The 13,311-nt window shown below is 39.3% G+C and overlaps 1 protein-coding gene across 1 annotated transcript in view; it reads left to right on the top strand.

The window, feature by feature from the left end:
- The first annotated feature begins 5,234 nt into the window (after window positions 1-5,234).
- SYPL1 (synaptophysin like 1) overlaps window positions 5,235-13,311 on the top strand; it is a 28,561-nt gene continuing 20,484 nt past the window's right edge. The window contains exons 1-2 of the mRNA XM_075208799.1: window positions 5,235-5,579; window positions 5,674-5,745. Coding sequence (XP_075064900.1) covers window positions 5,562-5,579; window positions 5,674-5,745 — 90 coding nt within the window. The 5' untranslated portion in view covers window positions 5,235-5,561. The remainder of the gene's footprint in view (window positions 5,580-5,673; window positions 5,746-13,311) is intronic.

Below are 13,311 nucleotides of genomic sequence, written 5' to 3'. Positions count from 1 at the left end.
ACTATGTTGAACTTCCTTCCCCCTCTCCTTTAACTACCCTTACCTTGTCCTACCTCTCCTTTCCCTGAGTAGCTACCTGCACTGTTGAGATGTAAGAAAATAGGACAGACTTCATTGTCTGCCTCCCTTTCTTCATGCCACTTGAATCGGGCTCCTAGCAACCACCCTCTCTTATCCCTCTTCGGCGACATTGCTGCATGGTTTCCTTTACTGCACTTTAGATCCAAAGGTGGTAGTACTTTCAGACTGTGGAACCATTTGGTTTTTGTTTGCATACTGGTATTATGTAGATCTTCACATTCAGATATGCTGGACATTTGGGGGGAAGAAAGGGTGGCTGGGGGGGGGGGGGGATTTAAAACATGCAGTTCAGTGAGACATCCGCTTGAACTATAGGAGACTTTCATAGTCTGTTCTCTCATTGAAGTGGGACATCATCACACAGCGCTCTTGGTAAAAATCACAGCAAAAGACCTCTATATTGAAAGCAGCTTGTACAGTCCTTACAAGCAAACGGAGGGTGAAAGATAGACATTGAGGCTTTCAGAACACAGGGAGGGGTCAAGGCAAACTGGGAAGCTTGAACATGTAGGAATACCGAACACAGGAGAAAAAAATATATATAAATGTTATCTTACACAAGAAAACAGCCTGGTATGGGAGACATGAGAGTCACTTTGGAAACAATAGAGAATCTGACTAGGGGAACATTTTGGCATGAGGGCTACATGCCAGATAGAGGGGGCTGTATAACATGTTGTTCAATAAGGCTGCAATATGTCCTGGACAATTGAGGGCCTGTATAATAAGCAGTTCTATGGCGCTGCAATATATGCTGGGCAATTGGGGATCTTTATTATTTTTTTCTTTTATGCTTGCCATTATTTTAATTGTAGTGCTGACCAGGAGAAGACTATATACAGTAGTAATTGTTCACAAATCAGTGCAACATGATGGCAGTTCATGTTGTGAATGCTTATTCACTTTGCCACTATTTTCATAATTTAGGAGGCACTGATGACTCTGGAAGGTGGAGACAGGCAAGTTCCAATCTTGTGCCTTTTATTGTCAGCTGTGCAGGCAAATCACACACAGCAAAAGGTGCAGAACAGTCAGCTACACCAAGCACGATACAGCAAACAGGTGCAAAATAAATAAGAACATAACAAACAAACCAATAAATATGAGTCTGGGAGCCCAGGCCTAGTTAGCAGCACAAGGCATGGCAGAGATTTCATGGGAACACTCTTTCCTCATGATAGACCAATTTCAAACTGGGCTGTCATGCCCCACCCAATTATATTAGGAAAAGTTTGAGCTATCAGATTCCATAAAGACTTAAGCCTTTCCTTACATGTGGCAGATCCCCACTGTGTTATTGCTACACCCAATATTTTCCATCGGCCCTTTTCAAAAATGCGCATAGGGGGTGCTATTTCAAATATTGCCCTGGGAGCCAATTTGTTTTCAAATTGCCTGACTCAAAGGTTATATGTGCCCAAAAGTTACGCCTCCCAGTTGTCCAAGTTCAATCCCCCTTTTTCCACCCAAATTTTTTATCTCACAATATTGATTTTCCCATAATTAAAACTCAAATTAACACTAGTGGGAATAACTTCCTATAACTCTTTTACAATACTCAGGACATTAAATTAGGTAAATGGTAAATTTAATGAGCAAACTTCAGGTCACATGGGTGTCTAGATTTTTTATTTCAAAATAATGGGAGCACTGCTCATGGTACAGCTAATTCTACATATTTAAAGTATATGACACAGTTATTAATGTTTATCTCAACATTAGTAACAAATTGACAGAAATGATGCTCATTTCAGCATATTAACAAGGGCATCATTCTCTCCCACACAAAACCACGTTCCTAATCACTATAGCTATCATCTCCCATATTTTATGGGAGCCACCAAAATTAGACCCCATGGGCCTAATCCATCAAGGCACATATACTGAGCGCAATGTGTGTTTTTTTTTAGAACGCACGTAGTTCAGATCTGTGCAAGCCCGAATTTAACAAGGAACAGAACAGAAGATAAGTGCTCTAATGAATATGCGGATAGGTATTCTCTGCTCTGCTACACAGAACACTGCAGGATACGTCCAATACCTATGTGAATATAAACTCTCAAAAGAACGCAGAGCTTTTCACCAAAGGGCAACATTTTTATGGAGCAAAATGGCAGCATATGTGGAGGAGTAGATGGGATGACTTGGATGGAATGCAAAGTACAGAGTGGGTGTAGTGGTGTGCCTAGTTTTGCAAAGCAGTGCAAAAATTACATTTCAACTTGCAGAGCGAGATCATTGAGAGGTGGCAATTTAGGGGTGTTTCTTGCTGAAAAGTGTAAAGCTATTTGCACTCTGCAAGATGTCTTGACTTTTGAACCAGCTCTAACTTTGCAGAGATCCAGTCTCGTTTTTCAGTTTTAATGGGATGCATATCCAATTGCACTTTGTAGCAGAGTGCACTTTGCCCAATGAAAAACAAGGCTTCAATACACAAAAATTACACCATGTAATAAAGACTAAAAATCCCTTAATCTTAATCCATAAATGCATCTTAAATGAGCAGTATTTAAAGGAAGACAAATATCAATTACCATTGACTTCATTATGTTCCCATTTTATTTTGCTAGATTGGGGTTTGATTTGTATATTTGCCACCAGATTCTGCTAGACAAAATATAGAGAGGATCAAATTTTAAAATTGTCTTTAGCATTTTTATGTTGCATTCACACATATTCTATGCATATCAATACGATGCCATTTGATTGCATATGAAACATTTGTGCAGTGCACTAATGTCTGCCTAGATTTAATTTGAAAAATCATGTCACTTTACCCTAGCCAAAATGTAACAAGAGTATGCAGGCGTATTTTTGTTGTTTATTGCATGAGAAAGGAATGGATAAAGAAGAAAGGCAGTTAGTTATTAGAGCATAAATACAAGGGCAAAATCAGTAATTTGTGAACATGCAAAAAAATGTGCACCAACAGCAACATTTTGTGACATCAGCCTCTATATTTAAGCAATGAGCACATTTTCATGGGAAGATTAATATTCTTAAGTAGTTTTAGATTTTCAATGGAAAGCCTTTTTTAACCACTTCATCGCATTTTAAGTAGGTATGTTCAAATATGCACACAAATACCAATATAATAAAAACAACCAAACACATGTAATAATGACGGTCCCACTGCCCCCTCATACGCATGATTAAATTAAAACATAAATGAGGCTAGAATGAGCATTATTTTAAGCATAGTTGCCTACTCCGGGAGACTCCCGAATTTTTAGGAGTTCTCCCGGACTCCCGAGAGAGCAGGCAAAAATCCCGGATCCAGATTTCAGCGTTGTTGAAGATGGCGGAGGCGGGGCTAAACCATGTCATCATGGCCCCACCCCCTGCTGCGATTGGCTAAAATTACCTGAGATTGACAGGGGCGAAGCCTAACGGTGCACCACGCGTGGCCACGCCGCCCTCCCGGAAAGCTGCCTGCAAAAGTAGGCAAGTATGATTTTAAGAGAATACCAGAATGGTGTAAATAATGGAGGGAGATATCTAAAAAGTGATAGGGAGGACTTGTGATGTTTTCATTACATACATTTCTAGATGAACTGCAACCTTGCCAAAGTAGGAAGACTGATTTTACAGAGGCAGTTCCTAAATTCAAAAGTTAAATGTGAGCCTATGTTAGCAAGGCAAATACACAGGGAAATAAATGCAATTCAAATGTTTTGCTGACTGATGTATTATAGACTTGCCAGACATCCATTAAATCCCAGATTTCTCAATTTTTCTAAGGCAAATCCAAGGTCAGAATGGAAATTGAAGTATCCAAGGATCTCCCTCCTGCTCCTGTTTGGCAGCCTTTGATGAATTGTAAAACAGGGATTTATATTGCCAAACCATTAACTCAATGGACCTTTCAGTGTCATAAGACATAACACAGTGGCCAGTATTGTGTGTTTGCGGTATAGTGAATTTAAAATGTAAACTATACTAGGGCAGGGACTGATGTGGGACGTACTAAAAGGAATGACAGCTTCAGTCTGCTAAAATGAATGCCAATAGACTTCTATGATAGCAAATTGAAATTTTATGTATATTTTAAAAAATCTTATACCTCTTAAATATATCTTCCACACACGTATTGCTAAGGTACTTGGTCATGTTTTAACATGTCGAATGACAGCTGTTTTATACGCCATGCCAATGCAAAAATGTCAAAACAATTGCTCTTCTGTCATGGTAAACACCCCTGTTTCTCCCACATCCCCTAATACCACACACTAATCCCTTTGCATATGCGCTCCCCCATACAAGTTTTTACTTATATTTCTGCATTGAAATGGCGTATAAACCACCTGTCATTCCATAGTAATTTGAAGACAAAGGGTAAGAAGAAACATGTCTAGTAAAGGCACTCAGTGATGATCATGATATTTTAAAAAAATCATGATCATCACTGAGTGTCTTTACTAGACATGTTTCTTCTTACCCTTTGTCTTCAAATTTGAACTAATCTACATGTTAAAGGTGCACCATTCCAGTCACATAATAAATATATAAATAATAAAGTATTAGACTGGAACTGTGATTACCGGGTGCGGTGGTATAAATCTTTTGCAAGTATTCCATAGTAATTGTCTGACATTCCATGTCATTCCACATGTAAACCATGACCAAGTACCTTAGCAATACGTGTGTAGAAGATATATTTAAGAAGTTTAAGATTGTTTTAAATATATATAACATTTCAATTTGCTATCACAGAAGTCTATTGTCATTCCTTTTAGTACGTCCCACTGATGTAAATGATTAAAGTCTTGTGTGATATATAAAAAGATTTGTGCTATATAAAAGATATTAAGAATAATAATGGCACTAGTGGCTGGCCTGAGGACACAAACGCAGGCGTCTGCACGATACATTTATTATTGTCACCAAGTATATAAAATTAATTATTCATCATTTCTTATTTAGCTACAACATTCACAAACAATTGTCACAACAAATTATTAGTTCAGAGAGGTTTCGTGACGACGAGGATAGTCGCCTGATTCTATGTCAGGAGTTGTAGCTGGCTGACAAGAAAGAGCCAGTTGTTACCGTTACCTATCATGTGACAGGGGGTCTGGGCACTGAGACGAAGAGCCCCGCCCGCCATTGTGCCATAGCCACGCCTCTCATGCCCGCGGGATGTGTGCGCCTGAGAAGTGGACGTTAGATAAGTAAGAGGCGGTCTGGAATGCGGCCTAACAGAGCGGGGACTGAGAGCACCTGAGCCGCTGCTAATATCAGTATACGTTGTATAAACCACTGCAGATCTAACAATAAAAACGAACAGGAATAAACGGACTTACATAAGATAGTTTCGTACGGTAGCGCGGTATATTGGGGTCTCAAGTGATTACTGTCAGCAGCAGGAGCTGCGTCCTACCGCTAGGGGGATCATTGCGCAATCCCCTGCCTCTTTGGGCGGGTGCAGTAAGCAGTGCGGCCTCTTCCCTCCCTAGGGCGGTGCTTAACAGACGTAGGAAATGAACCGGCTGACTCAGGTACTGAAGGAGGCCGTCAAATCCGTCCCTGTCCCGGTGTGATCGCCATCCCTGCAGCCCGCCCCCTTTATTACCCTGTTCTCTGTCATTGCAGAAAATGTCCGGCCTGCAGCTGAACTTCTCTCCGCTTAAGGAGCCCCTGGGTTTCATCAAGTTGCTGGAGTGGGTGAGTAAATGGGGAGCTAGGCCTGTGTAATTGCGGGGGCAGACGTCACTCATTACCTGTCACCGACATGGCACTGGTGATTCGGTATCTAGTACACGTGTCACCGTGGTGCACGGGTCTATGGAAACGACATAGGTGCTGTCAAATCGTCACACCAACTGCACGTGCACTAAAACTGGTCACCTCTGCTACATACACCCCGGCATAGTTATCCTGCATTGTGCAGTCTTCTGTTGCACTCACTGCTCGGGGAGATTATGACGTAGTTGCTCATTATTATAGCGTAACGTGCCACAGAAGACCTGATTTGTTACCTTCTATCATGCCCCATGTTGGAAAACTTTGTTCCGTGTCTGGGTCTTGTTTACTTTCCCTCTGATATAGTCCAGCTTCTATTTCTGGATATTAATAATTAAATCAAATGACTTGGTGTCAGATTTGTGTTTTGGCCCCTTCCGATCTGTGCGCACAAAATACAACCTAACAAGTCACAGGGGCCCGAGTCCATTACTCCTGTAAGAGCTGCAGGACTGTGTCTTGTATTATAATACTCTTTATATCAGGGTTGGGCGCTGGCGCTCCCTCTTATTTGCCAAGTCGGGGTGGAGTGGAGTAGCTGTCAGGGTCACGAGCTGAGATTATCCAGCAGCTCTGCTCACAGTTGCTTTATAATGAAACTATCTCTCTACAGTGTGATGTGAAGAATTCCTCACCAAATCTCAGTGTAATTGCCATGAAACACCCTTGGAGTAGCCTCATGAAGACCTATGCTGTACTCCATAGATAATCATTTTGTTTCTCATTTTAGTACTGGTATTTTCTGTTTATAAACAAGGCTGGTTTGAAATATACTGTAGTGATGACTTGGCATCCCATGTGATTTATTTAATTGTATTAATTTCTGACAGAAAATGTGATTTTACTAGATGACTATATTTTTCTGCACACTTGAATGTATTAATGCAAGGACACTGCCAGAAAATAATGCCACTTAATGATTTGTAACTGCTTGTATTGTATTTACTAACAATAATATTTGAGCAGCTGCTTGCTGGATCTTTTGTATTCCACTGGTACTAATAGTATTATTTTCTGATTAACTTCTTCACTGATTAGCCTATTTTGACACTTTTTGGATTGGTCCTATTCCAACATCAATATCAGTAATTTGTTTGAATGGTACCCACACAAATTATACTTTGTTTTTTACCAGAAGACTTGGGGTTTACAGAAAATGCTATTAGCTTGCTTATACCTTCTATCACTTAAAAAAAAAAAAAAAAAAAAGGATTTCTACCTAAAATGGATAAAAAAGTATTTTTTGTTTTTTCTTTAATGGAAATGGCAAAAAAGTTATCTAAAAACAAGAAAACTTCTAAAGCACAAACCAAGGATGCAGGCCATCTCAACAAATAGGTGCCGCCCCACCTGATAAAACAATAGACTAAAAACAGTGAATTTTGATGCAATTTCTAAAAGAACAAGCAGGATATGGCCATTTCAGATTGTGTTAAACTAGCAAAAATGTTTCAATTAGTTTTTTTTAATTTTTGCTTTTTAAATTAATAAAACTAAAACAAAAATTATATCTACATAAATGTCCCAAAAGGATATAAAGTCCAGAAAATGGTGAGATGGAAGCTATTATTGTGTGGCATACATAAGGAAATGGGGAGAAAAAAAATATAATATTAAACTGTTTTAAGCTGTGAACGTAACAGAATATGAAGTGATTGAAAAGTGATTAAATCCATGACTTTCAGATGAAAAAGAAAGTTGGCTACCTTTGTGATTACACTCACATGATAGAAAAATAATCAAGCGTTGATAATAGCATTCACTTGACGGTATTGCTGTTGTTAGGGACCTCTCCTATGTTTCCAAATAGGAGAAAAAAAGGACCGAAAGAGAAAATTGTCATAATACCTTCTGCATTTTTGTTTTATATCCTAAAAGTTCTAGTTCCTAGAAAAGTTCTTGGCTCCCGAACTGGCAAAAGACACCCATCTAGAGAAGTCACTAGCTAGGGATTCGTTTTTCTTATGTACATTTCCATCTTGGTACTCTTTCAGAACCTGTAGAAGGAAAGAAGATTAGTAAGACTCATAATAACATTTGTGGAGCATGTGATAAGGACGTACCCAATTATAAACTGGCTTTATGTATGGACTGTATTCCTTATAGAGAAAACTGTGCAGCCCCCTCAAAACAATATAAGAAGTTGATTAATTGGATAATTAAATATTTTGTATCTAAAGAATGGCTTTAAGCATGTTATAGGGTTAAAAGAACCAGATATACATATGGATCTATAGATTTATTCTATCTGATCCTTTTTGGCTCCAGAGGACCTCAATTTAGTGTTCAACACTCTGATGTCTGACCCTTTTCAATAGCTGCAGAAAGTTGAGATTATTTATCCTTGACAGAAGATTTCTGACTCTTCATGGTTTCTGAAGGTCCCCTTCTAAACAATCCATTTCCAGATGGTACAAAGAAGTAATTGAACAGGCATAGGTGAGAAATGAGCGTAAGGTGCCGTAGATTCTGAGGGCCCATTTGACACGGGCAGTAGCAACATCTTGGGATAGTAAGACTCAATCTACAGCTACAAATATTTGCAGAGGAACTGGATGGATCCATACCTTCGCTAGTCATTATCATCTGTAATTCTTTTCTTCCACTGGTTATATGTTTGAAAGACATTCTTAGCACCCATTGTAATGGCTGCCACGAAGGATTAAAGAGGGGAAAAATGTGAATTATGTTTACTGTTAAATCTATTTCCTCGAAATACTCCATGGCAGCCCTTTCCCACCCATGATTGTTAGGTTTTTATATTTTTCAGAAAAAGCTTGGGAAGTTACACAAAAGCACAGGAAAAGAGGCAGAGCTCCATAGACAACACTTTTTGAAGAATATAAAAACAGCAATTGATTTCATTTGTGAGGCATCATTGGATGCAATCTTACTTTCTGTTAGAAGTGTAGCTTCAACATTGATGACCAAGAGAGTCCTTTGGCTGCTTCCATGGGTGGCAGATCAACAGTCAAAGAATCATTGAACTACGCCCTTTTTCAAGGGGATTTTCTGTTTGACAAACTGGATACTATGATTCTTAAATTTACTGAAGGTAAATTACATCACCTTCCATTGAATTGTAGAGGAATGAATATATTCTACTTTTTCTTTAAAATAACATCTTAAGAGGCCTGAACCTGTCGTCCTGGGAAAAACCTTATTCTGGACCGTATGTTGCAAATACAGCCAGGCAGTCCTTTTGTTCTTTTAGAGGGAATGAAGAAGCCAACAAGAGTCTGTAGATGTAGGGAAAATTACTTTGTCTGGAGAGGACCAAATACCATCGAAAGAGCAGCTTATATGAATTTTCCTTTGAGTACATGTGGAGGATTCAGCTGCCGCTTCACGAATAGAGGACCATTCTTCTAGATGAAGCGACTCCATCTCTCAGGGTATCTCATGAGGTTCTTTAGGCCTCTCTGATGGAGGACCTGCGAAGACAGAATATCTCCAGGGGGTGGTGATAGGGTTTAATCTGGCAATTATAGAGATGACAGATTTGAAGACATTTGAGTGAAAGGCAGAGTTGATCACAAACCCCAGGGTACTCTGGGAAGAAGCCCTAGGGAACTATATCTGGAAGAAATGTAAAGTTGTGTATTCAGCCAGAATGTGTGTGTTTTTTTTTTTTTTTTTTTTTTTTTTTTTGTTTTGTTTTTTTAATAAAAAAAGACCGGGTTGATCATTCTTTTCAGGTGGTTAATAGGATTAAAAGCATGGACACAGTACTTCCACATAGAGAGGCAAAAGCGAATTCTGGAAGTTAGCTGGTGTAGAGGGGGTTGATCTGTGGGATCTAGCCAGAAAAGGATATAGTGGGATGACGTGGAATAAATCAGCTTCCGCAGCTTAGTGTTCGGGTTTGCATGAACAAAAACAGATTGGGTGACGTGTGCTGTCAGATATTTGTGAAGGTAGGGAAGATCTAGGCCCCTGCTCTTAGTGTCTAAAGAATTTTCATACGGACCCTCTGATGTCTTCCAAACCAAATAAATCAGGGGCTTAAGGACTGGATATCTTTAAGAGAATTGGAGGGGACTCTGACTGGCAACGTTTGAAACAAATAGAGTAGCCTGTGGAGTAGGTTAATTTTCACTGCCAACCCAAGAAAGAGACTATTAAATTATGAGTTCTTTTGGGTCTAAGGTGACAGGCTAAGAGAGTCCGCTTTATCTCCCCTCTCGTAATATCTCTGACAGAGCCACTGCATGGCATTAGCTGCCTTAGTGGATAGAATTTATTATAATTTGCTTTTGAGCGTGAGAATTTTTAGTTTTGTCTTTCGCAGTGGGAGCGGATAGGGATGTTTCTAGTTCAAAAGATTATGTTATGTTTTTGCTTTTTTCATAACAGAGAACATACTGATGAGAAGACTGCATATGTCTTACAGGCTTCCAACACAATTGTGTTGAGACTATAATTAAGATGCCAACGAGAGCATGGGGGGTGGTGGCATATATGGCATCTCGGTTTTTATGTAGAGTAACTGCTGAGTGGTCAGAGCAGGACACAAGCATAATTTCAGAGGAGCTTAGAAGGGGGGTGGTGGATATATCCCCAAGGACCGTGTCAATACGTGGATATTATGAAGGGTAGAGAAATGTGTGTATATAGGCACATGAAGATGAGTTTGAGACCCACCAGGAACCATAGAAATCATGTAAGAGATTCTTCAGAGGGCCTCAGGATTGTAGGAGGTTATGGGTGAACGATACAATTTCACATCTAATATGGTGTTAAAATCACCACTTAGTATGAGGCATCCCTTAGAAGACTGAAGGAGCTTAGTGAAGAAATCCTAAAAAAAATAGAGTAGTGCCTTGTCCCACATTTGTAAAGTCTAGCTATTGTGACAGGTAACTGAAAGAACTTTCCAGTTATCGTATAGCTACCTTGCTCGTCCAGGATTGTATATTCCAAAGTAAAGGGACCTGAGTGGTGGATTAAGATTGTCATGCCACTAGTTTTACGTTCAGAGGTTGAGTAGAAACTTTGTTTGTACATCCCATTAGTGAGCCCTGGATGTTAACGGGCAAAATGTCTTTCCTTATGAAAGGCTATATGCGCTTTCAAGCATTTAAGCTGTTGCATTGCCGTTGTGCGCTTGTGCAGGATATTTATTCGTTCACATTCAGGTACAAAATTTTAAGATTCAAGGTGGGATTGGGTACAATACTGAAAGTGCAGGAGAACTCAAACAAAGAAGCTATATATAATAGGAAGGGATGGGAGAGTGTTAGTATGGTAAGGGGAGCAGGATTGGAGGGAAGGAGACTAAAGACTGACAAGCAGATCTCAAATCCACAGAGTTTAAACAGACACATCCTGTGTGTTGGAGAAATAGTTGGGGGAAGTGTGACAGCCAAACAACTAACAGAAGGCTGTCAGAAAGAGGGATAAGATGAATTCTGGAGGCACACTCTGAAAACTTTTACATAAAGGTAAGGAGGATGCCGTAATTGGGAGGCCAGCTCATAGTTGAAGAAAGATGCCAAGAAATACTCAATTTAACATCTAAACATAAAGGAACAGAATACCGTTAAACAGAAACATACTTGTCAAGTAAAAGGGGTAGGGCCTATGCTAAGGAGGGTGGGAAAAATTGTCTGTTATAAAGTACAGAGAGAAGCATACGAATATAATTGAAGAGAAATTGGGACATAATAAACAAAAGAATTTACAGTGGAAGATATGATCACTGAGTAGTCTTCCAAGGGCTCCAGAAAGGAGATCTTGACAGCTGGGCATATTGATGAGATGCTCTGCAGAATCTGTAAGAAAAGACTGAGACACACAATACAAAACAGAAAAACAAATGCTAGGAGTCCAGAACAGCTTGAGGCCTTCTTCGGGAGTCTTTATTCTGTGAGCTGTACCATCGTGGGTATCTAGGAGATGGAACGGGAAGCCCCAATGCATGGTTCCGAAGTGCTTTTGTGATCTTAATTAAGTTCCATCTTTTCCTTAAGGTTAAAGAAGCCAGATTTTATGAAATCTGTAGATTGTGCCCATAATAGGGAAAGACTGGAGCATTGCGAGTTAAGGAAATGAACAGTTCCTTCTACTGAAACCACACAAAAACATCTCTTAGAGGTTAATCAGCAGGTGGTTTAGAGCACGATGAGCTTGGTCTAACTGAAAACCAGAAATTGGTGAGTCAGGGAGGCATTGTTGAAACAGGCCTATCAGGTTTTTAGGGAGGAAGTCCACATCAACCGATTCTGGGATATTCTTTAAACGTACACTATTTCGGTGTGAGCGGTTTTCAATGTCCTCAAAATGAAAGTGTGTCATTAGTTTACTAGTTTTCTATAGATCACATGTTGTTGTTTGTTTTAAATTAATATTTTCTGATAAAGTGTGTAGTTTTATAGAGAGCCGTCCTACCTGTTTTCTGTTACATTTGTGTTGGACTTTATTTGATGTTAATTGATTTATTTCCGCAGCGCCTTACTATGTAAGGCGCTGTGGAAACCTTGTGGCGCCCAACAAATAAATGATGATGATAATAATTTATTTCTCTACAAGTTGCATTGATATAGAAGGATATTATTTGTATTTAATATATTAGGAAGTCTTTTGTTGGCACTGTTTTAAGATAATTTTCTGTCTTTCTAGTGTTAGTTGGGATCTCAGCAAGGTCCTGTTTTATCACAGCTGCAACATATTTAGACTAAAAAGCACAGTGCCAGATTTACATAGCTTTTCTTGTTCTAGCATGAATTGTGGTATAGCAAGTTTAACAAACAGATTTATGCTTTTGTCTGATGAAAGCATTCCTGAAGTTGCTCTCCCAGGTTTCGAAGGATTTGGGAGTAAATCTTTCTTTTTGAAGGGAAGCCTCCAATCAGGCCATTCGCATAATAAATAATGTTTTGTTTAAAAAGATCAAGTGTGGATAGAGAGTCCTGGATCTACACATGGAGAATGCATTTCCTGGTCGCAGCCAAAATTTCTTGTAGAAGCTTTTTGCTTGCTTTAGAAGCTCTTACATTTTGTGGCAAAATACCCAAAATTACCCATTTGGGTGTAAATGGCAAATAATTGACCAGGTCTGCCATAGCAAATCTCCACATGCGGTTCCAGAAACCCTTAGTGATAGGACAGTCCCAGAAACAGTGGAACAGATCAGTCTGAGTCCCTTCACACTTGGGACAACCTCAGACAAACCCATAATAAATCTACGGTGAAAGAAAAGATATCTATGAAAAATGTTGAGGAACATTTCCACATACATGGAGGCGGGGAATAACATAATAGAAGTACTAAGGACTTTATGTAAGATATCATTTGTTAGCTGGGTAAAATATTTTTAAACCACTCCACTTTTCAATTTGGCCTTACTCAGTGGTTCGTCATTTCTTAAAAAGTTATAGTGTAAGAAGATTGCCTCCTTTTGAGGGGGACAAGATGTAAAAAGGGTATCATCATGGGGATTGTTCCAGTTTTTTCAGCAGAGAAGGAGATAATCTTTTAACATAGTGT

The sequence above is a fragment of the Mixophyes fleayi genome, chromosome 4 (assembly GCF_038048845.1).
Source record: "Mixophyes fleayi isolate aMixFle1 chromosome 4, aMixFle1.hap1, whole genome shotgun sequence".
Taxonomy (NCBI): domain Eukaryota; kingdom Metazoa; phylum Chordata; class Amphibia; order Anura; family Limnodynastidae; genus Mixophyes; species Mixophyes fleayi.
This window is presented reverse-complemented; position numbering and strand designations above follow the sequence as displayed.